General features: G+C 34.0%; 1 protein-coding gene across 1 annotated transcript in view; it reads right to left on the bottom strand.

Moving 5' to 3' along the window:
* LOC150075318 (structural maintenance of chromosomes flexible hinge domain-containing protein 1-like) overlaps window positions 1-27,658 on the bottom strand; it is a 736,477-nt gene that overhangs the window by 517,248 nt on the left and 191,571 nt on the right. Inside the window, exons 16-19 of the mRNA XM_090388445.1 lie at window positions 26,621-26,727; window positions 10,182-10,264; window positions 8,473-8,577; window positions 3,585-3,662 (exon numbers count right to left, since the gene is read on the bottom strand). Of these exons, the coding sequence (XP_090244571.1) occupies window positions 3,585-3,662; window positions 8,473-8,577; window positions 10,182-10,264; window positions 26,621-26,727 (373 nt within the window). The remainder of the gene's footprint in view (window positions 1-3,584; window positions 3,663-8,472; window positions 8,578-10,181; window positions 10,265-26,620; window positions 26,728-27,658) is intronic.

Below are 27,658 nucleotides of genomic sequence, written 5' to 3'. Positions count from 1 at the left end.
AAGTATTCTAGTTCTGATTCTTGATGAAAATGATAAGTTTTACTCTTTTTTTCCAGTATTCATTTTAAATCAAAGGATATTAAATTAACGCATAAGTACTGTCCAGTTATTAATATTAGTAAGCTAAATAAGAATTCGACACATCATACACCATGCTCTCCGCAAATTAACTGTGCAAATTTTCACTAGACAAGCGTGGCGGCTGCACAGCGACAAGAGTAGTCACGTGGTTCAACAGATTTTAATAAACAAATGCAGGGGGCACATAATATTAATAACATTTAGATTTTGACTAATCTATTTTTTATATATATTTAAAATTCATCATGATCGAACAAAATTAAAGCCGCAATCGACTTGTTGGCCATCCCTGATATACAGGAACTTTGCTAGCAGCGATAAGGAGGTGATTATCCCATTGAACAAGAAAATGGTTAGGCTGCATCTCGAGTACTGCATACAGGTCTGGAGGCCCATTTTAGTAAGATTTTAGATCTTCTGGAACAGGTGCATAGAAGGGCAATGATACTGGTGAAACAAACAAAAGGATGGGCTTATCAAGAAAGGCTTCAGTTCTACAAATTGCAGCATCTGGAGGCTAGGTAGCTACAAGGTGATCTGATTGAGGTGTTTAAGGCTTTGAATCGATTGAGTAAACTCAATGCTAATGGAATTCTGTCTCTTGCTCAGATTACACACATGAGGGGCATAAATTCAAACTGAGGAAGGATGCTGCAATAATTAAAGACAAACACCAGCCAAGGAATAAAAAAAATTTTTTACTATAAAAATAATGTGATACACTATCGGAAGACTAAAATATTACAATAAATTACGATAAAATAAACTACGATAAAACGTTAAAAATATACCGAAGCAATAAAATTATCTAAAATAAACTGGATTAAAAGCGATAAAACCTGAAGCTTTCGAAGACTGCTGTCTCCTTCTTCAACAGTATACTATTACTGCAATGACACATCCTTAAGTAGCAGACCCATGGCACTCATGCACGTGGTCCATCAGACATATGGTCAGCATTCCCCACGGAATTTGTCTTTAATTATTGCAGTATGGAATTTCCCAGCCCCATAGACCTATTTGAAGATATGAGGAAGGATGGTTGCAGAAGTTTTCTTTTAGTCAATGGGTGGTTGATTGTTGGAACTGTCTTCTATTTGATGTTGTAGAAGTGGACAGCCTGAATAAATTCAAAGAAAAACTAGACCTGCTGTTGCAGGAGATGGATAGTTGAAATGGATAATTGGCTGATTTCTTACATCATTTGCCACTATTAATACTAATACAATGATTCAGCATACATAATGCTCTCTGTTTATTTCTACCAAAAAATAAATAAAAAAACAAATCCCTGTGTGTCAATATGCACTCTAGTTACCAGACCTAGCTCCTTGTGATTTTTTCTCTTCCCTAAACTAAAATGTGTACTTAAGGAAACCCATTTTCAGTCCACTGAAGACATTCAGAAAAAAAACAACCATAGTGTTAAAAAGGCTTATAGAAGATAACTTCCAGAAATATTTTTCTGTGCTTGCAAGAAATGTATAGAACAGTGTGTGCAAGCCCAAGGCAATTATTTTGAAGGGGATAACTTGTAAGGTACGAAACATTTCATTATATTTATTTTATTCCAACAGTCTTGTTATTTAACAGCCACACCTTGCACATATATATATATATATATATATATATATATATATACACACACACACACACACACATATTTAACATGTATGTATATACAGGGACAAAATAATGGAAAAACCTGATATGACAGTAGTTTTTGTAATAGCTGTATGACGCATTTATAAACATGCAGTGATTATTTTTATTTATTTTTTTTTTTGTTTCTTGCGGGTAGTACTATGAAGGAAAGAAAATAAGCTGATGTTTATTTATAGTTTATATAAAAAGGTATACAAACAAAATGATTGATCTCTGAATTCCAAAGAGGTTCGATTGTTGGTGCATGTTTAGCAGGGTTACCGATGACTAAAACTGCTGATTTCTTCAATGTATCCAGAGAAATCTTATGAAAAGTGATGTCTGCATTCACCAAGTACAGAAAAACAAAATCTGATAGGATGAATTGTGGCAGAAAATTTAAGCTAACTGAAAGAGATTGCCAGACACTAAACAGGATTGTAGCTCGAAAATATAAAATTACTATCTCAAAAATAACAGCAGAACTTAATGTTGGTCTCAGTAGTCCAGTTTATAGAAAAACAGTTCAGTGGGAACATATGACAGAGCCACTGGCAATACTAGAATTTCTACCATTACCATTCATTACTGTGGCAGTAGTAGTAGTAGTAGTAGTGGCATGTGATGCAAGAAAGCAAGTGTATGAGCTTATGCAGCATCAGCCAAAAAAAAAAAAAAAAAAAAATCACACCATTCCCTCCAAATGCCTGTCCAATTCCTCCTTAAATCTATTTAACCTATCAACTTCCACGACAGATGAAAGTTTGTTCCAGCAATTAACCACCCGCTGGCTAAAGGCAAATTTCCGCACATCTATTCTACATCTGTCTTTTCTTAATTTGAATTTATGCCCCCATTGGTTCGTAATCTGAACAAGTGGAAGGATCCCATCAGAATTCAGAATGCTCAACCCATTCAAGGCCTTATACAGCTCAAGGTGTATAAGGCCTTGAATGGTAATGCTAGAAAGATGCAGTGATGTAAGGAACACAAAAACTGGACACCTGATGATTGGGAACATGTCTTATTTTCAGAAAAATCATCATTACCACTTTTTCCAATGTCGGGGAGAATTTACGTTTGGCAAATAGCAAAGCATTAGCATTAGCATTAGTAGAGGCATATGATGCAAGAAAGCAAGCTTATTCAGCATCAGCCAAAAAAAAAAAAAAAACCCCCACTCCCATTTCACCCATCTGTTCGTTCCAAATACCTGTCCAGTTGAGCTTTAAATCTGTTTAGGAAGCACATCATCCGAACTCTCTTTTGCCAACCATCAGACATGAGGAGGATCAACAATGGTCTGGGCAGAAATATCTTGGTATTCTTTAGGTCCTATCATCACCCAGAATGGGCTAATCACTGCCACTACTACCGTGATATTCTGAGAGAAGGTTCAGTCCATGGTGAAAACATTGTTTCCCACAAGCGATACCATGTTTCAAGATGATAATGCTCCAATACAGTCAGATGTTCCAATCTTGCTTTGAGGGGCATGAAACTGAGGCTAAACATCTCCCATGGTCTGCACACAATCACCAGACAAACATTATTTAGCCACTGTGTGGCATATTTGGAGATGAGGGTGAGAAGCAGAGTTCCTCCACCTTCATCACTCAAGGAATTTGAAATGTTCCTCCCACAAAGAATGGTCCAATATTCCTCTTAAGAGTTCAAGATTTATCCAAATTTATTCCAAGTAGAATACAAGCTATTTTAAAAGCAAAAGTTGCCCCAACACCATATTAGTGCATACCTGTAACTCTTATCACAGGTGTAGCCATTACTTTGTCCATACTCTATACATACACTCACTCACTCACACACACACACACAGGTTGAATTATTTCTTTACTTACCCATCTTACGAAACCAATATCCCCAGTTCTTTGAATGCGGACTCTGATACTGAGTTACTGTAACATCACCAGATGGAGCTGTGATCAAAGAGATACATAAAATATAACTCAAAAAATACATAAAATAAAATTTAATCCTTCACAAAACCTACATAACTTTTTAACTATTTAAAAATTATGAATTTTTTTACAATTAGAGGCAAATTAATATATGAAATAAAAGGGTATCTGTTGTAAGGAATTTCAGTTTTTCTAAAACTCAAATAAATGATCTGCACTTTAAATAAAATATGTTATTTAAAGCTATACTTGTCCAGTAGAATCATTCTGAAAGTAGTCTCTTCCTCTTACGTACAAATTTCACACCAGGCTACCACCTGATGATCACAGAGAATGGCCATGAGAACATAACCACAGCCTTCACAAAAGCATTCAGAAAATCAGAGAGTAATTTCAAGATCACCACAGCATACCTGCTACAATAATTCTATGCCACAGCTGACGTTGCATCCTTAAAGTATAGATGAATCCCACAAGTTCACATGGCACACCTGAATTCTCAACAGCAAGCAAGCAGAATACACAACTCCAGTGTCAAGTACCATAACAGTATAACAACTGAGTTTTTTCTTAGCTACTCAGCACTAACCATAGGGAAAAAAGAAATCAAAATAATTCACAGTATTCTCAAAAGAGGGCATATTATATATAGGTACTACCTTCTAAAAAAAAGAGAAAGTGGGTATATTCTATGTATACTTTCTCAAATTAAATTACCTTCAACATGTAAGTAAAGATTGTACCTCTTTGAATATTTAAAGTTAATCTGATAATATAAATGTATTTACCTTTCAGATTTCTTTCCAAACTAAAAAAAAAAATTATAAAACTAAAACTTGTTGAACATCACCTGGGTGAAAGGGAAATCACTCACACAGTTATGAGTGGTGAATAAATAATAAAAAATTAATTTTATGCTTATACTCTAGACAGCCACATAGGATCAGAGGAGTTATATCATCCTGGTTATTATAGCTACTATCATGATAATAATAAGCATGAAAATCTTTGTTCTACTAGTTGAACAGGTTTGAACATTGCTCCCTGCTGTTTGTTATTTGGTTTTTAGAAGCATTAGCAACTAAGGCTATATTGCTCTGGGATATGCGGTGGTAATTCCCTGACCTTTCCGCATCCTCCGTATTTGATGGTGATGGGCTCGAACCCCAGTCTAATCAAGAAGCGTGTGCTACGCACTGCTGCTCCTTCCCACCTGGCTACGGAGGTGCCTACTGCTCCCTGCACTTGAACAGACACTGTGTATTTATGCTTAAAATGAATATGGTGGCAACTGTGAAAGGAGTGAAGAGGATACTAGTAGTAGCAGCAGTAATAGTAACAATAATCATTGTTATTGTGATTGATTGATAAATGCAAGATGTCAGGTTAATCAATGTTGATATGTACATATCAACAAGCTGACTCTAATTTAGCCAACAAAAAACAGAAGAAACCAAAATTCTCAACCAGCAGTCCTTGAAATGTTATTAGGACGAATTTCTTTCCCTGAAGTTCAGATATATAATTGACCACTTCAATGTTAATTACATACAGGTCCACTTACAACGTTGAAAGCATCCTTTGGCAAAATATTAGCTCAAAAACATATTCATTATTGAATACATCTGAAATAATGATGAACCAATATTTTGCTAAAGAGCCAAATATCAGTTCATCAGTTCATTTTGCTAATGGACAAAACATCAGTTCATCAGTAAGCGGCTGCATGAATGACAGAATTTGCATCCATATAAAGCATATATGCTTTTAAATTTGTTAGCACCTGCAATAAGCATAATTCTCTTCTCTCACTATAAAACTTTTACTGCTGTTAACCATTTGCAGTTTCAAATTATTTATACCAATACTAAATAAGAAGTTTTTACTGAGATAAGAAAAAACATCTTAATAAGAAGTTTTTTCTTCTCATTTGGTGAATATCAATTCATGGTTGAAGTTATATATATATATATATATTATGCAACTGGTAGCAGAATTTTTCTCTAGCTTCCCTAAAGAAATGTAATCTGTTTTGTTGTTGAGAGAAGGTAAGCCAGTATGCGTTGAATCCTTTCTCGTTTCTTGTATCTGAGGAAACTTATAAATTTTCTTTCAATTCAACATCTTTCCGATTATTCAAAATGTGCACATTGTGTAACAATTTCACACGTACAAAATGTAGTACAGTCTCTATAATACTTTTTGAAAACGACATTTTTTATATTTTTGTGGCCTTCTGGTAACCTTATCTTAACATGCTGGAATGATCTGACCCAATACATTGCTACATACAATTGGCCGTGCCTAAATACAAGGTTAGAAAGAAAAATTCCAAATCTATCAAACATTTCCCTTTACTTTTATTTATAGTCATTGCAAAAGCCAGCTGAATGGAAACTGCTGTCTCTTAAATGAGAATGGCAAAATCAAATCAGATGGAGTCAAATCTACACACGGTAAGGCTGCCTACCTTAGTAATGAATTTGGTAAAATTTTGCAATTGGTAGCACAATTTTTATTGCCTGATATTTTTCCGAAAAATTTTGGACAATTCATTGTCATCTCTATAAAATACTACTGAAAAGGGCAGAATAGTAAAAAGTACACTAAAAACTCATCGTTCACTTTAAAAACTCTGTCAAACTTTCATTATTAGTGTTTCTCTACTAAGCAGCGCTATTAGAAAATTATTATTATTTTATTTTATTTTTTGGTAACAGTTTTAAAAAAAATAATCTCTAATCTGCCACTTACATCTAAAACCAGTTAGTATACGTACCCCATTCAGCCAACATCTAATCCATCTATGATTCAACTGTAAACTTAGAAAACCCATTTCCTCTACTTTTATTCACTTGACCAACTTTAAAATCACTTCAAAAATGCAAAACCAAAAATAAGCATACTGTATTCTGGCTTCCCTACCCTCAACTAATTCAAAGCACTAGAACAATACAAGGTTTGAATAAATGCATGTTTGGAATCACCATGAAAAACTCACGCTTGGAATACAAGTAAGCTTCTAGTCAATTACCTATATTAAATATTATTATAAAATTGGTAACAGTTTTTATTACCTGATATTTTCCCGTTTTTAATGCCTGATATTTTCCCAAGCTGTACCCGTTGTGAAAATTTCACAATTGGTAGAAGTTTTATTGCCTGATATTTTCTCGAAAATTTTGGACAATTTGTTGTCATCTCTATAAAATACTACTGAAAAGGGCAGAATAGTAAAAAGTACACTAAAAAATCATCTATCACATTAAAAACTTTGTCAAACTTTCATTTTCTTTAGTTTCACTACTAAGCAGCGCTAGTAGAAAATTATTATTATTATTATTATTATTTTTTTTTTTTTGGAACAAAGGACATGATTGTGCGAACATGTAAATTGGTAATCATTTAAATAGTTAAAGTGCAAATTGTTAATCATAAAAAAATGCCTTATCAACTTAGACAACTATTTGATTAAGGAAGATGTTAACTGTTAACTGTTCAACATTCACCTATGAAGTAAATGTTGAACTATTCTTGTTTGTAGTACAAAACTGGCCCATTATGTAAAATAAAACTATTCGGAATTTTTAAATTTTAACGACTTTGTGCACACCTAGGAAGAAATAGCTTCAATTTGAGACCACTTCCAGCCCGATCGGTTAAGCCTATCATTCACACTGACTGGCAAAAGAAAAGGCCTTCCATATTAAACATATAGATATTATTATTTTTTTTATTTGGCACATTAAATGCTTAATGTAAAATAAATACTTAAATCTTTTTACTCTGGGATAGCCACATTGGCTGTAATGTTTTTCCTGTAATGTCTGAGGACATTACAAGAAAGACAGTAAAAAAAAATAGGTTAGAACCTTGGCTATTCAAAAATTGGAGAGAGAGAGAGAGAGAGAGAGAGAGAGAGAGAGAGAGAGAGAGAGAGAGAGAGAGAAATTTCCACTGTACATATTTATACAGCTTTAAAATAATTACCAATGTTTTGATGCTTGTATAATGTCTTTTTTTTTTTATACTGAAAAATTTTCTATATCTTTAAACACTTCATTCAATTAGTTCATCAGCTGTTCCTTATTCTGATTATCAATGATTTATATAATAATTTCCTACATCCAGAATGCTCTTTGAACTTGAATAATTCAAAAACTACACAAGCTTTTGACCTGATTCCTTTTGCAATAGGTTTTATTTAGTAGTAAAATTGAGAGGAGGGGAAAAAAATCAAAAAAAATTTTCCAAACCCATGAATTGATTCAGCTTCCACTGAAACTAGCTTGCCATTTACTTTGAAGTGAAGAGAATTCCTAAGCTTTTGTCACCACAATCAATGAATCTCAGGGTCAGAATTTCAACAAAGTTGCCATTTTTACTCATGGAAAACTTTACATAGCAGTTTCCAGGTCTAGATAATTTTTGTGCAATAATTTAATTTTTTTAAAGGACATAATAGTCATACACATAAAGAAGTTATCAAATTGCATTTTTACTCGAGTCTGTCCCACTGACACCTTAGCTAGTGGCAAAGGAAAGCCGAGGGAAAGGTTTCAGATAACTTTTTCAACAATTTTGGCAAAATATTCATCACGTGTATTCTAGTGGTTTGAGAAATAGATATTTCAAGATGAGTACTAAAGATATATCCTCTTTATCCAATCCCTTGACAATGCAAAAAAAAAAAATAAAATAAAAAAATAAATAAATAACTTCCTATCTGATGTGTTGATTTTTATAGTAAAACTGCTGTTACATTTTGAATCATTCTTGCACATTACAATAAACTAACAAAACAAATCAGATATTTAAACTTACTTACAATGCCAAATAATCCTTAGCCAAACTAACAATTTTTTTTGACTACACCCTGGTAGCTTGTTAATATATTCATCTCGCCTATTCACAATCTCCACTTTAATATCACCTAATGAAAACAACATACATATATTATATATATTATGCAACAAATATATTATATACTATATATAAAAGTCTTCTCAATAAGAATAATTAGATTAATCAGTAAAATAAAATGGCTATCTATTTTTAGGAAACATATTTTAAACTCAATGATGGTAAATGCTACCTGTTTTTAGTAGGCACATTTCACACTGTTTTAATTTCAAATCTACAAAAATAAGTCAAAAGTAATAATTTCTGTTTCATAACAGAAAGAATGGATTTCATTTTAAAAACTATGTAATATAATATAGGTTTGTTTAGAAACATTCTAAACCCACAATACTTTCTTTAGGTTCCAATAAGGATCTTATTATTACCTTATTAAATTACAAAATAAGGTTAAAATAATACTAATATTATTTTAATATTATTTTATATTAATAAAATAATATTAATGTTATTAGTGTACATTAATAATATTAATGTACACATCCGCTCGTCGTTGACCGGAATTGATTTGCTTCAAAATGTCTAATTTAATTTTCTAATTCCATTTGGTGCTCGCAATCTTTTTTCACACTGCCTCAGTCAGCCAGTCTCAGATAACAAATATATGGTTTTTTCTCTTGGAAACTCAGATTCCTCACACAACAAACCAAGCAAAGAATACATCCATTTTAAAAATGTAATACAGTGACATCTCATGGTCTTAGCCGTTTCTTGTTACAAACATGAAATTTATAGACATATGCTATGTCTATAAATTACATGCATTCCATAGTCAGTTTTCACATTTTCAGGACAAAAAAAAAAAAAAAAAAACACCACCACCATTCTTGGAAACAGGGGCATGTAACTTAGCCATAATTATGATGAAAAAGTTGCTCCCATCTTAAACGGTATGCTGCCATTTGAACTGGGGCTCTTTACAGAGCAGAAAGACAGTAACCATATCTGCTGTGTTAATGGGGTTATGGTACTACAAGTTTTTGCACCCATTTATGGTTTTGATCATCATAAAAAAAATAATAAAATAACAAAGCATACTGCTATACCATGTGAAACTGATTTAAGATATTTACAGAACCATTACCATCTAAGATACGTCTTCAGACCTAATCAGAAATGAACTGCTGCTAACTAGAACTACAACACTCTGAGCAGAAAATAATAATAATCTCTAATCTGTCACATTCATCTAAAACCAGTTAGTATATGTACCCCATTCGGCCAACATCTAATCCATCAATGATTCAACTGTAAATTTAGAAAACCCATTTCCTCTACTTTTATTCACTTGACCAACTTTGAAATCACTTCAAAAATGCAAAACCAAAAACAAGTATACTGTATTCTGGCTTTCCTACCCTCAACTCACTCAAAGTACTAGAACAATACAAGGTTTGAATAAATCCATGTTTAGGATCACCATGAAAAACTCATGCTTGGCATACAAGTAAGCTTCTAGTCAATTACCTATATTAAATATTATCCTTTGCTTCTTCAGAAATAAAATATTAAAAGCAAGCAGAATATAATGTGTTTACAAAAATTGGTAGAAGTGTTTACAAATGTAAAATATTTCTAATTGTTATTATCAATTGGCTTGAAAACTAACTACTGTACCTATTGTTTTTCCTGCAGGTCGTTTTTCATTTGGCACTAATTCATCACCCTCAGGCCACTGAACAATAAGTCGATGAGGAAGCCTACATAGAATTTAAAATTAATTAGTACATAAGTTTTATTTATAATAATAATTTTCATGGACCTGAAAATTGCTTGCATTTGGATAATAATTCTAACCATAACATGAAATGCCAAAATTCAAGCACAAATAAAGAGAGAATGCAATCATTAGCACAGCAGTCTACTTTTTGATAATTTTCTATGCAATTAATTTATTATTATTATCTCTTTATACATTAAAAAAGTTTTCCTCCTAGTGATATTTATTCGAGACAATGGGAGAAGAGGGGTGGGGCGATTACGTCACTTATTCGAGCTTCCATAATGTTCACCAACCTCATGCTTCACTGTCTAATAAATAAATAATAAATAAATTTTCTGTTTATACTCTGGGACAACCAAATGGTCAGAGGAGTTCACAAGATAGGCAGAATACAAGAAACAGCACTGTATTTAGCAATCACGGGCTTGAACCCCGGTCACTCAAGGCACTTGTACTTATGCACCTGCCACCACTCAGATACAACGGCCACAATACATGATCACACTAGGCATCATTTGATGTTCCATTGTAATGTCAGCTTATGAAAGGATCCGATATAGTTTGTATATTTGTAAATGGTTTAGTATTTTGTAATATTTTAGTCCTGCTCTTTTGGATGCAACAATATTGCTCATGTATTACACAGGTCATTTCTTGATTAGATATCCATCAGTGCATTTTTATAACTGTGTTGTTTGTTTGTTATTGGTTTATAGGAGCTTTAGCAACTAAGGCCATATTGCTCCAGGTATATGCAGTGGTCATTCCCTGACCTTTCCACATCCTCCGTATTTGGTGGTCACATCAAGAAGCGTGTGCTACACACTGCTACTCCTGCCCAATTGGCTATGGAGGTGCCTATTGTAACTGTGTCTTATACAAATCTTCATATGGGATGAAGCTTCCATGATCCCTCGGCAAATGTTGGAGATGATCAACCACACCATGAGAGACGTTTTCGATAGTGACACTCCGTTCACAGGCAAGCTTTTTATATTGGGTGGAGATTTCAGGCAAGTGTTATCTGTGGTAAAAAAAGGGAGGGAGGAGTTAAATATATAAAAGTCAGGGCCGTGTTAACACTAAGGCCAAACCAACCATAGCCGGGGGCCTCAATTTCAGTGTAAATATTTTCTAAAGTGATAAAAATTTATAATAGCAATAAACAAAGAAAACGTGTAATATAAAAGCATATTTAAACTTAACTTGTTAAGTGTTTAAATTTTATTTTTATACCTTTTTTATTGTACAATAAATAAGTTAAAAGTTTATACTAAAATTTGTTGTTATTAGCACTTTTATTAGTTATTAGTTATTTTTGAAGTCAAAAAACATAAAACATTTTTGACTTCTTATTTTGCATTTTTATCAAGGAATTATTATTCACAATATAAATATAAAAACCTATGTAGTATTTGTATTTATATGTATGTGTAACACGTGTGTGTGTGTGTATATATATACATATATATATACACAGATGAACCCTGCTTAATGCTGATAATTCGTTCCGAAAAAACAGAGCGCTCAGTGAATCCGCGCTAAGCGAGCACCACATTCCCACAAGGTAACATATGTATTTGTGAGTTGCAGTAGGTGCCATAGGATATTTTCTAATCAATAATAAACGGTAGTGAAAAGATGCACAAATGTCGGTCGAAATATTTAATATTCAAATATTTGTACTGTACATATAAAATATTTTGCATTACATACACACATAATTATGTGGAAACTACTTATGTATCAAAATTAAACTTAAAATCATGAATTTAATTTAATTGATGAATTTAATAATGAAAAATGTGTTCGATTTTGGGTTGTACTTTGGCCCTCTTCCTGGTAAACTAAAAGGAGTTTTAATTTTAAATCCCCTGCAGCGTTACTACTCAACAATAAAGTCAACCGATCCTTCGCCGCTTTGAAACCTGACATGTGTTTTTCTTCTTTCAATATGAAACTTCTTTTAGACACTCGTTTCCAAAAAAGGCCTGCTTCACCTATGTTAAAAACTTGTTGAGAAGTATAACACGTAATACCCCTCATCAATAATTTTAACAAGTTCTTTTTTGAAAGTTTCGGCTCCTTGATCTGCACTTGCGGCTTCTCCCTGGATTTTAAATCTATTCAACTAGGCCTTACTAGTTTTAAATGGTTCCACATTTTTTTTTTTTTTAGGTGAGTTTTCTTCAGATCATCATATAGGCTAATCTCTCTCTCTCTCTCTCTCTCTTTTTATAATATTTAACTTAACTGAATTCTGCATTGGATATTATCTTCAATAAAATTATTTAGAAGTCTCTCCATGTCAATCCTATTAGCCAGCCCAGCCCTAGTTGCTTGCAGTGGAACAGCTGTCTTTCCCGCTGCTAAAATTAATTCTTTGTTTTTTATAATTGTTCTTACAGCGGAATCTGCCATTCCTTAATGATTGTACACATCCGCTCGTCGTTGACCGGAATCGATTTGCTTCAAAATGTCTAATTTAATTTTCTAATTCCATATTTTTCTTACATTTATAGTCTTCGTACTGCGTCCAGACGTTGTTGCTTTTTCATTCTTATCCACTATTATTAACTCTTTGAAAATGTAACTGCATTGGTTGCATTAATTATGATGCAATGTTTGAGTAAACTGTCCGTTACGCATGATGTCTAATACTGTACTGAGTAGGGCTTGCAACCCGGGTTTATAAAACCGGTTAAATCGGTTTTCATATTGAGTTGTTAAAACTGAAACCGAGCTTTTAAAACTGGATTCGAATATTTTCTTAGTTAGCCCTCGACTATAGTTTTTTGTTACGCACATTGTCTTTTGTTTGTTCGTTTGTCTGGATCGTTCAACTGCTTTATGTTTTAAAAATGTTTTTTATTTTATTTTATGTTTAGGTACAAATCTCATGGGCAAGTGGCCCAAATCTAGGAGGGGTAACTTTTATCTTCCCATCTGTATCATGGCACGATGCAGGTGTACTCATTTACGACTGAGTGAGTCGAAGCGATAGCATAAAAGAAAAGGCTCAACATTTCTCCGTTCCATCTTTCTTGTTCGCCAGGCAAGTTATGGAACACACCTTATTGATGGTTACCCACTAGAAACAGATTCGCTGAATATTGCATCAAATTTCAATCGTAGAAAGTTTTTTGCTTCTTTATTCCCATTAAATTTGCGATCAAATGTTCTCCAAAAAGCAGCTTCACCAAATTTAGCTTTTACATAATTTTTGAAAATACAATAGATTTAATTGAGGAAAAAAAAATTGTGAGTAAATAAATAAAAAATTTCTTTCGTAAAAATTTTGAAACTTGCCTCGTTTAGACTCTTCATTCAGTGCTTGCAGGAGTAACGCATAGTATTGTGCTTTTGTTATCTTCAATATTTTTATTTAAAATTGTCGGTGATATAAATTCCTAATTAATATTTATTACTCTTAATATGTCTAAGGAATTATTTTGCTCGAAAAAGCAAAGATGAAGCACAATGTTCGAAATGTCAGAAGATAATGAAGTCCTCTGGAGGATCTACATCATCTTTGATGTTGCATTTAAAGAAAATGTATCAGATTGACATTAAACAAGATAACAGTGAACCTCCTGTAAAAATGGTAAGAACATTAGAAAACTTATCGTTAAAAAATCTATGGAAGAAAAGATTTCAAAATTAGCTGCTTTAGATGGATTTTCTTTTAATTCAATTGCCAAGAGTGAGTTTATACAATCAAGCCTTCACCTTCAGAGAAATAAATACGATAAATTACCACCAGCCTCAGTGAATGGAATTAAAAATATGGTTCTGAATTCTTATAAAACTAAGAAAGAAGAACTCATTCAGCATTTCAAAAATTCATTGGTTTTGGGTGCACGGTATTCATTGACTCTAGACGAATATATGTCTATACAAAATAAAAGGTATATGAATATAAATGTGCATTCAAAAGACAATCATTAGTCGTTAGGTCTTATTGAGATTAATGGTTCACTTGACAGCAGAAGAACTGAGCAAATTGTGAATGGACACTTGAAGGAATTTGGTTTGAACTTGGATGAGGATATTGTTGCCTGCACCACCGATGGAGCAGCAATGATGATTAAGTTTGGCAAGCAAATTACGCCTAATCATCAATAATGTATAGCCCATTGTATACATCTGTCAGTTATAGATGTATTTTATGAAAAATCAATCAATTATGGTGCCACAGTCTCTGAGTCTCCCAAATACAATGAAGAAAATGAAAATAATGAAGAAAGTGGTGATGATGAAGAAGTTGAAGCAGTTTGATAAAGCAGGCAGCAAGGCATGCTCTGTCAAACCGACTTTACCGATGAGCTCATTTATTTCTTCAATCCAATGGCCAATTTGCACAAACTATTAACAGTCAGAAAATTTTGCAAGCTTTTTCGAAAATTGCCTACCAAAAATGACATATTACAAAATTTAATGGGAAAGAATATAAACTTATATTAGATCGCAAGACTAGATGGGATAGCACATTCTATATGATTGAGATATTTTTGAAATTGAAAAATTGCTTTTTTTTTTTTTTTTTTTTTTTTTTGGGTAGTTGTTGGCGCATCAGCTTCTGATGCGCCATAATGCACCTCCCAATGTTTTTGCAGTACTTTGATCCAAGCCCGAGGCGGGATTCGAACCCGCGACCTTTGAGTTGCCAGACAGGCACTTACTATAAGTATAACAGTGGATGGATCTCATTCTTAGTAATACTAACTATTAATTTTGTAAATTAGCTATCCGTTGGGCTAAATGTCATCACGCCAGTCTACGGCAAAATTTTAGCATACTTTATTATACATTGATAACCTTATCATCCTAATAAAGTTTAAATTTTCAGGCTTGCCCACTTAGGTGTCTACTTTTTTGGAACTCCCATTCTCGTATACCACATTCATGTATACTTTTTACTATCATTTGGATATTGTTGGACTGGATGATGATAACAGAAATGGATAGCTCATTAATTATGGTTGATACATTGAAAGGATTGCCCTCGATAAAGTCCCTTTCAACGTATCTACATACCTATAATTAACATGTTAATAATTTTTATATGTTGCATGTGTATATATTACTTTTTCCAGTTTCCGTTGGCACGTGCATAGGTCTTCATGTTTGGATGGGTTATGGCGTATCACAGGCTACAATGGGTCTACACTATGCCGACCTACTTATACCTCACCTTTAAGGTACATTCAACTACTACCATATATATTATTATATATATATATATATACAAAGGGTACTAGGAAAGTTTTGCAATATGACGCAACAATGAATCACAGGAAGCTGCTTGTTGCTGCATGTTGAGACATGTTCATACGTGCATAGTAGCCGCCGCGCCAAGTCGATAGGCTCAGTTATTCATTAGTAGTGAGAGTGTAAAGTGCTTGCGATGGCATCGTGGTCACGAAATGAGATAAGGACAGTTTTGCGGTATAATTTCGTGCGTGGTTTAACCATAGACCAGTGCTTAGAAGAAATGACTCTTGCACTAGATGATGATTGTCCACATCGTACAACAATATTCAGGTGGTATAGAGAATTCCAAAGGGGAAATTTCACTCTGGAGGATTCTGAGAGGCCGGGAAGGCCACGAACGTCAGTTACAGAGGAAAACGTTACTGCTGTGAGGAAAATGCTTGACGAAAACAGGCGAGTGACCTACCAACAGACAGAGGATACTTTGGGCCTAAATGCACCAGCAATTCGTTCGATTCTGCAAGATCATTTGCACGTGAAGAAACTTTGTTCTCTCTGGGTGCCGCATCAACTGACTGAAGAGCAGATGACACGACGTGTGACTTGGTGCCAGGAGATATTAAAAAAGTTTGATAAGGGACAATCTCGGTATGTGAACAACATCGTGACAGGTGACGAGACTTGGCTGTACTATTACGATCTGCCGACCAAGGCTCAAAACAAAGTTTGGGTCTTTGATGATGACGACACACCTGTAATTGTCAGAAAATCCCGATCTGTAAAGAAGAAAATGATAGCTGTATTTTTCAAATCGAGTGGAATTGTGGAACGTGTCGTTTTGGACACGCAGAAGACAGTCACAGCTAAGTGGTATACTGAACAATGCCTGCCTAAAGTCATTGGATCTATGAAGAACCTGCGGCCAAAGTCAAGGATGGACACCTGGTACCTCCATCACGATAATGCTCCAGCTCACCGCGCCAAAGCCTGCACCGAATATTTGACCACGACAGGACTGAAACTTCTCGAGCACCCTCCCTACAGTTCAGACCTTGCTCCCTGCGACTTTGCACTGTTCCCGCATGTGAAAATGAAGCTAAAAGGGAGGCGGTTTTCCAGTGATGAGGACCTTCTACGGGCTTGGGACAACGAGTGTGCTTTACTCCCTAGTGAAACTTGGCAGAACTGGTTTAAAGATTGGTTTCGAAGGATGGAGAGGTGTATTGAATGTAGAGGAAATTACTTTGAAAAAATTAAATAAACAAAGCTGTATTGCAAAACTTTCCTAGTACCCTTTGTATATAATAAAAGGACCTCAAATTTATATATGGCCGGGAGCCTATTTCATTCTTAATCTGGCCCTGATGAAAGTTATTTAAAGAACAGTTATTTATGGCCATGTTTAGAAGCACATAAACTGACAATAAACATGAGAAGCAGATTAGGAGGAGGTTTCATGAGATGGCTGCTGGACACAGGCGAGAATAAGATCAAGGAATCGGAGACCACTGATGATCTGATTTGTGAAGACATGATACAGACTTTATATCCGTGCGGTCTCACTACAGAAGAGATCGGTAAACGGGCCATCCTTGCTTCTAGGAACGAAGACATGAGAAGACTCGATGATAAAGTGATTGCAAATCTTCCTGGTGAGGCCATACAATGTCTTTCAATCAATGAGGCGCTCTGTCTCGGTGCAGACAAATCTGGCAACAACGAAAATGTCTCTCCCCAATATCCTCCGGAATACATCAACGGTCTGACCCCTTCTGGACTTCCACCTCATGATCTACAGTTGAAAAAGGGCTGTTTAGTGATGTTCATCTGGAATCTCTGCATATCAGACGGGTTGTGTAGCAGAATATGCTTGATTGTAAGGCAGATACAATGAATGATTCTCCATTGTGAGATCCTCACCAGAGACAAGAAAGGAGACATCGTTCATATTCCTAGGATCACCTTAGACATGAGAGGGGGACATGGATATGCCTTTCGTTTTGAAGAGACTCCAGTTACCAGTCATTACCAGTTACATCATTGCGAATGCTACTCCTGTCAGAGTAGCATTCGCAATGATGATAAATAAGTCACAGGGACAGACTTTTGACTATGTCGGATTGTTCGTGGTCAATTCCAGAAACTTCATATTCAGTCGTGGACGGCTATATGTAGCTCTTTCAAGATCCACAAGCAAGGCTGGTATATGCATACAATGTGCTGACAAAGGACCTAAATATATAAAGAATACTGTATTCGAAGATGCATTATGAATTGAGATGAGATCTGTTTTGTAACAATAAAAACTGTCTTAGCTCTAAAGTTTTCTTCCTTAAATCCCTTGAACTAAAGTGATGTATACAGAGTAAAGACCTCAGCCTAAGGTCGTGCAAAAGAAGCTAGCACAGGGGTTAGCAAATGAAGTGAGCAGAGCCCCCTAATTATTCTTTTATCCCTTTGGGTGCTGATCAAAATTTAGAAACAAAAAAGCTATTAACATGTTACTGAAATGATCACCTACAAAATCACTCTGGTTATATTCCATTAAAAAAAAAAAACTAACAAGAATAAAAAAATAAACATAAACAAAATAATGCACAGGGAATTTTTTAACTGAAGATGATGATGTTTTATACTTTTTAAGAATAAAAGTAAAAGATTTTGTTTACACTGTTCAGAAAACTTCATATCTGCTTGTATTATAACTCCCAGATCCTGTTCTTTGTCTACTGTTTTTAATTCATCTTCACAAAGTGTATAATTTATTTTGGGGTGTCATTCCCCAAGTGCAAGGCCTTGCATTTTGCTGCATTAAAACATAGCTGCCACTTTTCTGACCATTCTTGCAGCCTATTCAAGTAATCCTTTGTTTACTGCCAAATGTAAACATATGACAATATACATCAACACATAAATTGCTATTCTATATACTGTAATCACAATTTTAAATGCATGCCTAATACAGAATCAGAGAGAATATCAATGAACGTGCTTGAGAAAAATTACTTTTATATTAAAAATAAAATATAAAATTTTCTTTCTTAAGGAATATGGGTAGAAGTAACCCCAGAGAAACGTACCAACTGTGTGGTACTACACTTAAGGTGGTAGAAAATGAAAAAGACCTGGGAGTAATTGTGCAGTCAGATATGAAGTTTCTGAGCAATGCAGACAGGCTGCTAGGGCAGGTCATGGGGTTTTGTCAATGATATATAGGAATTTTGCTAGCAGGGAAAAGGAGGTGATTGTCCCTCTGTATAAGGCAATGGTCAGGCCACGCCTTGAGTACTGCGTACAGGTCTGGAGGCCTCATTTTAGGAAGGATGTAGATTTGCTTGAGCGTGTACAGAGAAGAGCAACACGATTGGTGAGGGGAATGAAGGGATTCTCTTACCAAGAGAGGCTTAAGTTCTGCAAATTGCAGTGGCTGGAGACTAGGCACCTGCGCGGTGATCTGATTGAGGTCTATAAGGCCTTGAATGGGTTGAGTACGCTGAATTCTGATGGAATCCTTCCACTTGTTCAGATTACGAACCTACAGGGACATAAGTTCAAATTAAGAAAGGACAGATGTAGAATAGATGTGCGGAAATTTGCCTTTAGCCAGCGGGTGGTTAATTGCTGGAACAAACTTCCATCTGTCGTTGTGGAAGTTGATAGGTTAAATAAATTTAAGGAGGAACTGGACAGGCATTTGGAGGGAATGGTGTGATTTTTTTTTTTTTTTTGGCTGATGCTGCATAAGCTCCTACACTTGCTTTCTTGCATCATGTGCCACTACTACTACTACTACTACTACTAATAATAATAATTATAACAAGATATGTCAAGTTAAATCTATTGTTTGTGCACATAAGTTGCTGTTTACAGAAGAGGTTAACCATAGATTTAATCAAACATACAATTTTTCAACAGTATCCACAATGGGTTTTGTATCTTTTTGCTCTCAGCTGCTCTGTAGTCGAGTGGTTAGGCGTGAGGGTGCATAAGTACACGTGCCTTGAGTGACCAGGGCAAGCCCGTGCTGCTGAATATGGTGCTGCTTGTTGTATTCTTTCTGTCTTGTGAACTCCTCTGATGGTGTGATCGTCACAAGGGTATACACAGAAAATTTATTATTTATTTATTACTTGGCAGCCCACATCGAACAACTTCTTACAAGTGTTTTGTTTGTGTGTTGTCAGTAGCGGACACCTGTTATCTGATGAGGGACCAGGTAGTCCTGAAACAGGTCACAACAGTTCCATCTTTTAAACAAATAGCCAATTAATCTTTTAGTAAGGCCATCTGTTTGAAAGTAGTTCAATACCAGTAGTTCAAACTTGTCTTTGCAAGGGTAATTCCTTACAAAGACAGGTTTGTTTTGCAGTGAGACTTAAGACAATTATATCTATGCAGTTTAAATCATACTGGCTGAAAAAACAGATTATAAGAATTCAGCAAGCATCACATAAAGAGACAAATATCATCCTTTTTTGCATGAATTCTTAAAGACAAATGTGATTGCTGATATAAATGCTGGGTTGCTAATACTTCCAGATTGTAAAGTGCCACATTTTATAGTTTACTGTGCATACACACACATATATAAATAAAACTTCCATTTAAACACAACTTTTATGTGTACCTTTAAAATCTCAAACTGGGCTGTTTGCCCTATGCAGTATTATACTACAGGACTGAACAGGATATTTCAATGCAGTAGTCAAAATCAAATAAAATTAGTATGCATTACTACATTTGATTTTAATCATGGGGTTTTATTTGATTTTAATAATTATACTCCCAATGGAGATTGAGGTCAAATATTCAGAATTAAAGCTTCGACTTGTGCCCAGCTTAAAGACAAATGCCATCCTCCACAGGTGAGATAGTATTTCAAATCAAATCTGAAATACTATCAAGAGAGCTGTTCTGAAACATAAAGGCTTCTCATGAGCTGGTGGATAGCTAAAATATGCAGATTTTTAACCCGGTGGTAGTAGCATCACTAGGCAGGTGTAGCTCCAAAATAACAACCAATTAACGACCATTACCCTTTAATTAATAATTAAAAAATCTCAATTTTTTTTTCAGCAACCTAAATATAGACAAACTTTTACTGCTATAGTTTCTGAAATGATTTTTACAGCTTTCACAGAGTAATTAAAAGTGTGCTTTCTTTTGGATGCAACACCACCACCTTTGCAACTATTTGAATGCAGTGGCATGGGACTTGAGAGGTGCTAACACTGCTACAAAGTGTTGAATTACATGTTTGTTTACAACTCAAGGCTACTTGCTTTTTTTCTCCCACTAATTAAATAAGCATCTAGTCACACAAGTTGTTTCTGAAAGCTTTATTATTGTTTTCACATAAATAATGAGAAGAGGTAATGCAATACTCACTAAAGAAATCTACTACTCCACAGGAAGTGAGATGTGCGCATGTGTGTTTCAAATTTTGTTCACTGAAGTGCACAAAATTTGAAATAAATTTTGAAAAAAAATTGAATTTTTTTTTTTTTTAATTTACTAGCTGCAAATTATTTATAACCTGGAATTTCAGATGCTTTGAAATTTCATTGTCTTTTCAACTGAAAAATGAATGAGATTAACTGACTCACGTTTATATTGTCAAAAAAGACATTTCTAAAATGTATTTTCAGTAGAATTAATTTTTAATCTTTTGAAAACAAAAGGTGTAAATAATACTGCATTTTTTAAGTATTTAATTTTTTATTAAAAAATAAGTTACATACAATAATTATTGCAATCCACTCAGAAACTGAAAAAAATCAGTATTCTCCAAACAGAATTCAAAAAACCCCAAAACTTTTTCTAGAATTAAAAAATCAATTTGTACACCTGTCAGCTGAAACATCATGTTTTCTACAATTTGGGACACCATCAAGGGTTAAATGTATACCAGACTGACCTTACCAGACAATGCTTTACAATTTAAATAGATATTAGCAACTTAGGTTGAACTGTTGATAACAGTATTTGCCTCAAAGCTGAACATAAACCCAAGTCTTAATGCTGAATACTCAGCCTGCATCTTCAGTGTAAGCAGAAATCTCCATAATCAAAACAATCAAACACAGTAAAACATACTAATTTTATCAGATAAACTTTATCATTTGACTTACAGGTAACCCTTGTTACCTGTAAGTCAAATGATGGCGATTAGGTTCCTATAAAATTTCGTGTAGTGGGAAATCACATTATATGGGACTAAAAACCAGTACAAAAAAGGGGGTTACGTTTCAAAAGCTAACAAAAAATACACCATCTTTTTATAACTATCGGAAGTTTAATTTTTATTAAAAATTGAAATAACTGAACAAACACCTTACAAAATGTGATACATATATGTCAGATAATGTACATTCATTTAATTTTCTTCCTCTTCATCGCTGCTAAGCACAATCAAACAAGAACATTTTTTCTGTTGCAGAATATCTTCACCTTCTGAACTTTCTTCTGCAGCATCTAGATTTCGTGTGTCTTCTGTTCTTTCTAAAAAATCAGTAATCTAGTTTGTTAACAGTTGCATGATAGATCTTTGTAAATTTCATGATATGGAGAAAAGCATTTTTGAAGCTCCTTTTTGAACATTGTGCTCCTTTCAGTCGAAGGATCTGCATCCAAAAAATAAGATTCTAATTGCTTGGCTAAGTTTGTCTTCCCATATGCTTTTTAGTGTAAAATTTGGAACTTCAGAATTTTCATCTGAGTTATGATCCTCTGAATTAATTTGGTTTACCTCCGATGCCATTTCCACCAAATCCACTTTGCCAGCCTCTTTTTCTACCAGTAATTTTTGAACACCTTCAGTAGTCATATCATCAACCCCCCCCTCCTACTAACTTGTACTATCACACTGATTCCGTTTTCTGCCAGTTCGACCATATTTCCTGAATGAACTGACTCTGGCCATACATTTTTCCAACACTCAGTTAATTTTGACGGTTGGTTTTACTTGGAGCAATAAAGCTATGATTCCGACACAGTTCACAATTGAAAAATGTTTCCATGCCTACATCACTTCAATAGATTCAGAATAAATTTTTTCCAAAATCTATTGTAACGATTTTCTGATATAGTGAGTTTTAAAGGTAAATTAAAGAAGTTGTATTATGTGGTATGTGGTAGGAATATTACTTCAACGTTTGGATGACATAAATCTTTTGGATGGCCTGGTGTGTCATGCAATAGTAATAAAACTTTGAAATTTAGATCATAAGAATGACTGTGATTAAGAGCTCCTCTACATTTTGTTACCTATTTCCCACAACTACATTACACATTTTACCTATGAGAGGATTATTAGCAAAATTTTTTTTGTGGCCACATTGGTCACTTGATTTGTACTCCTGTGATTTTGGTTTTGGGGGTTTCTGAAGAGAAAATCTTGGAATAATGACATTTTAGCAGAGCTCAAAGCAAACAGAACAAGCCATATTGTTGCCATCTGTCAAAATATCAATTGAAATATAAAACATTTCTTTCCTTAATCCTGTATCTCTGTCTGCATCTGTGGTTATACTAACCCAGTACCAGTGTCACATGACTTCTGAAAATTTTTCTTTGCATAATTTTCATCTGCATTACCAAGTAAGCAATTTAGCATCATTTAGTTTTCTATACAGCTGGAATGTAATGGGTGAAATATAATTATAGCTGTCCCAAGCTTTGAAAAATCAGTTAAAATTTAATTGCCGCCTGCAAAACAAGTTTGTCACAGAAGGATTAAAAATAAATCTTTTGGAACAGCCACTATACAAAGAAACTCTCCTCCTCCTCCTTGTAACAAGTAAGAAGTGAAAATACCAATGTTTAACTTGTTAGTGTCAAATTCATATATAGTTGACAGCACCTTCAGGAATCAGCTAAAGTGATAACTATAATATAACTGATGGAACAAGAATACAGCCGTTCATTGTTGCTTACAGGAGCAGATTGCAAATGCTTACATAAAAAGGTGGAAGTAGACAAAGAAAATATTAAAATCAAGCAATATAAAACACTTTAATTTGAATATCCACTATTTCTTTGCGAAAGTCATCAATAAAAATGAAACTGTCATGATATTTTTGGAAATCCCTTACAAATCATTAAAAACAATAAAGAAAATATTAAAATCAAGAATTAGAAAAGGGTTAATGCTCTATTGTAAAACAGCCAAATTGATATGAGTAGAGAGATACAGTACTTTCTTTCACGGAGTAACAACACAACAACCACACAAACTGTATGAAGTAAAATTAGTAAACACCCAAGCAGCGTGTCAGAATTTAAGAACAAATCAGGATGTTACTTAATTACTTACACTGCAACAAAAACACTTGTTTATGTAATCAGGCTTTTGTTTATGTTATCACTCTTTTTGCCTCATCTGCAATAAGGCAAAAAAAAAAGTTAAAACACAAACTGAAGACTGATTACATAAACAGCATATTTTCAATGTAGTCATATAGGTCCAATCAGAACATAAAAGTGATAATGTTATGCGAATAATAATATTATTTGCTATAAGTGGCATGCAGTCTATTTTGCCGACCGGGCTAGCCGGGTGGGTAAAGTGCCTGCCTGGCAACCCAAAGGTCGCGGGTTCGAATCCCGCCTCGGGCTTGGATCAAAGTACCGCAAAAAAAAAACCTTGGGAGGTGCATTATGGCCACAGAAGCCGATGCGTCAACAACTACCAAAAAAAAAAAAAAAAAAAATTGCCTACTTCCCAAAGCAGACAATATCAACCAAACTCACACTTTGATACTGGATGGTTTGTAGATAATTAAACTTGGTGAAAATTAAGATTTTGCATTTCTTTAAGTGATTAACTTTTTTTTATCTATATAATGAATTATTACCAGAGTATTGAAGCAATACAAACAGAAACACCACAAGAGATGATAAATTGTCGCGTTTACAACCATCATGCATGGGAACGAAGCTCCATCAACATGCATGTAAAAAATGCTGTCAACAGCATTTTTCAATGCAAATTGAAAAATGTTGTTGACAGTCAGTTTGTTCTAAAATCCATCTCACTGTATACCTTATCGAAAGCTGTGCTAATCCTTGGAAAATACAAATCATAGTGGCTGTGAAACAAAAAACTTGCAGCTGCTAGACTAACCTGTAAAATATTCATCAGGCCAAATTTCTTAGTCAACTTCATGGTTGCCCTGCATGTTACAATGGTTCATTAATCATTTGTTTCAAAGATGTTCAAATAGCAGCCTCTTTCATCATGTTTTCTTTCTCTCCAATGTCAAAAATACTAAATGTGAAATAATATTGTAACGTATCACTTACCACATACTAAACAATATACACATTACTGACATTTACAGGGATATGGAAAAACATGACTTATTACAGCAGGCCCTCGTTATAACATGGTTCGTTTTACGCTGATCCGCTATAATGCTGTTCCTATATTATAACCCGTATCTGACTATAACGTTGTCACAAATCACAATAACGCTCTTTTACAGATTGAATTTTTGGCATATTTAACAAAATTGTTTCATTTGATGGAGTCGATAGCTTGAAAAGAAATAGCAAAACAGCATTAAAACGTTTCCCACGTCGACTTGAGAAAATTTATCACATGCAAATTTAACTGCGTACAGACTTGTTACATAGTTCTGAGATCAACATTTTAAAAAATGATCAAGTATATTGCTCGTAATATTTGCATTATGTGCATTTATCCGAAGTCTAGTCATCACTCAGTACAGTATTAGACATCATGCGTAACGGACAGTTTACTCGAAAATTGTATCATAATTAATGAAACCAATGCAGTTACATTTTCGAAGAGTTAATAATGGCGGATAAGAATGAAAAAAAAAAAAAAAAGCAACAATGTCTGGATGCAGTACGAAGACTATAAATGTAAGAAAAAGAGTGAATTTGAAAATTAAATTAGATGTTTTGAAGCAAATCGATTCTGTTCAATGACAAGCGGATGTGTGCCATAATTTAGGACTGGCAAGTTTAACTGTAAGAACAATTATAAAAAATAAAGAATTCATTTTAGCAGCGGAAAAGACAGCTGTTCCACTGCAAGAAACTAGAGCTAGGCCAGCTATTAGGATTGAAATGGAGAGACTTTTAACTAATTTTATTGAAGATAATATCCAATGCAGAATTCAGTTGTTAAATATGATAAAAAAAAAAAAAAAAATACGATGCAAGAAAGCATCGTAGAAGTATACGATGCTTTCTTGCATCGTATGCCTCTACTAATGCTAATTAGCCTATATGATGATCTGAAGAAAACTCACCTAAAAAAAAAAAAAAAAAAAATGTGGAACCATTTAAAACTAGTAAGGGCTATTTGAATAGATTTAAAATCCAGGGAGAAGCCGCAAGTGCAGATCAAGAAGCCGAAACTTTCAAAAAAGAACTTGTTAAAATTATTGAAGAGTGGTATTATGTGTTATACTTCTCAACAAGTTTTTAACATAGATGAAGCAGGCCTTTTTTGGAAACGAATGCCTAAAAGAAGTTTCATATTGAAACAAGAAAAAAACATGCCAGGTTTCAAAGTGGCGAAGGATTGGTTGACTTCACTGTTGGGTGGTAAAGCTGTGGGGGGATTTAAAATTAAAACCCCCTTTAGTTTACAAGGAAGAGGGCTAAAGTACAACCCAAAATTTGACACATTTTTCATGATTAAATTCATCAATTAAATTAAATCAATTAAAATCAATTTAGATCAATTAAATTCATGGTTTTAATGGGAATTTTAAGTTTAATTTTGATACGCAAGTAGTTACCACATAATTATATACGTATGTAATGCAGAATATTTTATATGTACAAATATTTGAATATTATATATTTTGACCGACATTTGTGGATCTTTTCAGTACTGTTTATTAATGATTAGGAAATATCCTATGGCACTGACCGCAACTCATAAATACATATATTACCTTATGAGAATTGTGCTTGCTTAGTGTGGATTCACTTAACGCTCTGTTTTTCCGGAACGAATTATGAGTGTTACATGGGGGGTCACCTGTATATCATTTGTCATTTAGCTTTAAAATATTACATTTTCAATAATACATTTTCAGTGATAAACCAGAAATATCATAATATTTTAAATATTACTAACTTTTCTTCTTCCTCTTCCAGGTATTTTACCATCTGTCTTTCAGGAATTTTTCTATCAAGTTTAAATAATGGAAAAGTTTTAACTTCACCATATAATGTACGAGGTTCCTATTTAAAAAGAATAAAAATTAAATAATAAAAGTGCAAAAATACAGCTATAATTAAAAAATTCAATTATCAAATGAGAAAAGGCAATTTAATATAATTTAAAAATCTCTTAACATATACAAAAAAAAATAATAATAAATGTACCATTCTTCCAAAAAGTTTACAGAAATCAGCTCTACTCAGAAGCTTTGCAGGCCAAATTAACAGTCATACCACATCAAATTTAGTATCTGTGCATTTCAATACATGTGGAAAGGAATAAAATGAAGGGTCCCAAAGTTGTCCATATGTCTCACAGTGGCTCTATTCAGCTTAGGTCACACTGGGTGGGCCAGTTCATCAGTGTCATATTATTTTTCCCAAAAAAATTGTTGCACTTTATACATCAGCACTGCCTAAAGGTGGTATAGGGAATGATAAAATATTGCTTCTTATGCAAGGTACAATCCACAAAATCCATCGGTCTAATAGAATATACAAAAAAAAAAAAGCTTGTACAAATAAGATTGTCATTACCACATGTTTAGTTGGGTTGGAGTGGTCCTTTTCAAAGCACTCTTCAGGTTGGCACCATACTTTTCATATGATGAAAGTGGGGAACATAATAATGATTTGTCACTCCAGAAAATCTTTTTCCAATCCCCTAAAAAGCTAATTCCTCTGAAGATTGGATAAACAAATAAATCTTGCAAAAAAAAAAAAAAAATCCATCCATAACATGGATGCATCTCCACCCATTTTTTCAACATGAAATTAATGCATAGTGGATATACTGCTGTCAGTATCACAATATTTTAGGAAACAGTTAATATATACAACATTCAGATAATTGCTCATATGATTTGTTGGCAACTCTGAGCATTTCTAAACTTACACATAACTTTTCAACATAATGTGGCATTGCATCCATCAAGACTATTACGTGTACTAT

This window comes from Mastigoproctus giganteus, chromosome 14 (genome assembly GCF_048544385.1).
Source record: "Mastigoproctus giganteus isolate SK-2022 chromosome 14, ASM4854438v1, whole genome shotgun sequence".
Taxonomy (NCBI): domain Eukaryota; kingdom Metazoa; phylum Arthropoda; class Arachnida; order Uropygi; family Thelyphonidae; genus Mastigoproctus; species Mastigoproctus giganteus.
Note: the sequence above shows the minus strand (reverse complement) of the source record. Positions and strands in the feature narration are given on the sequence as shown.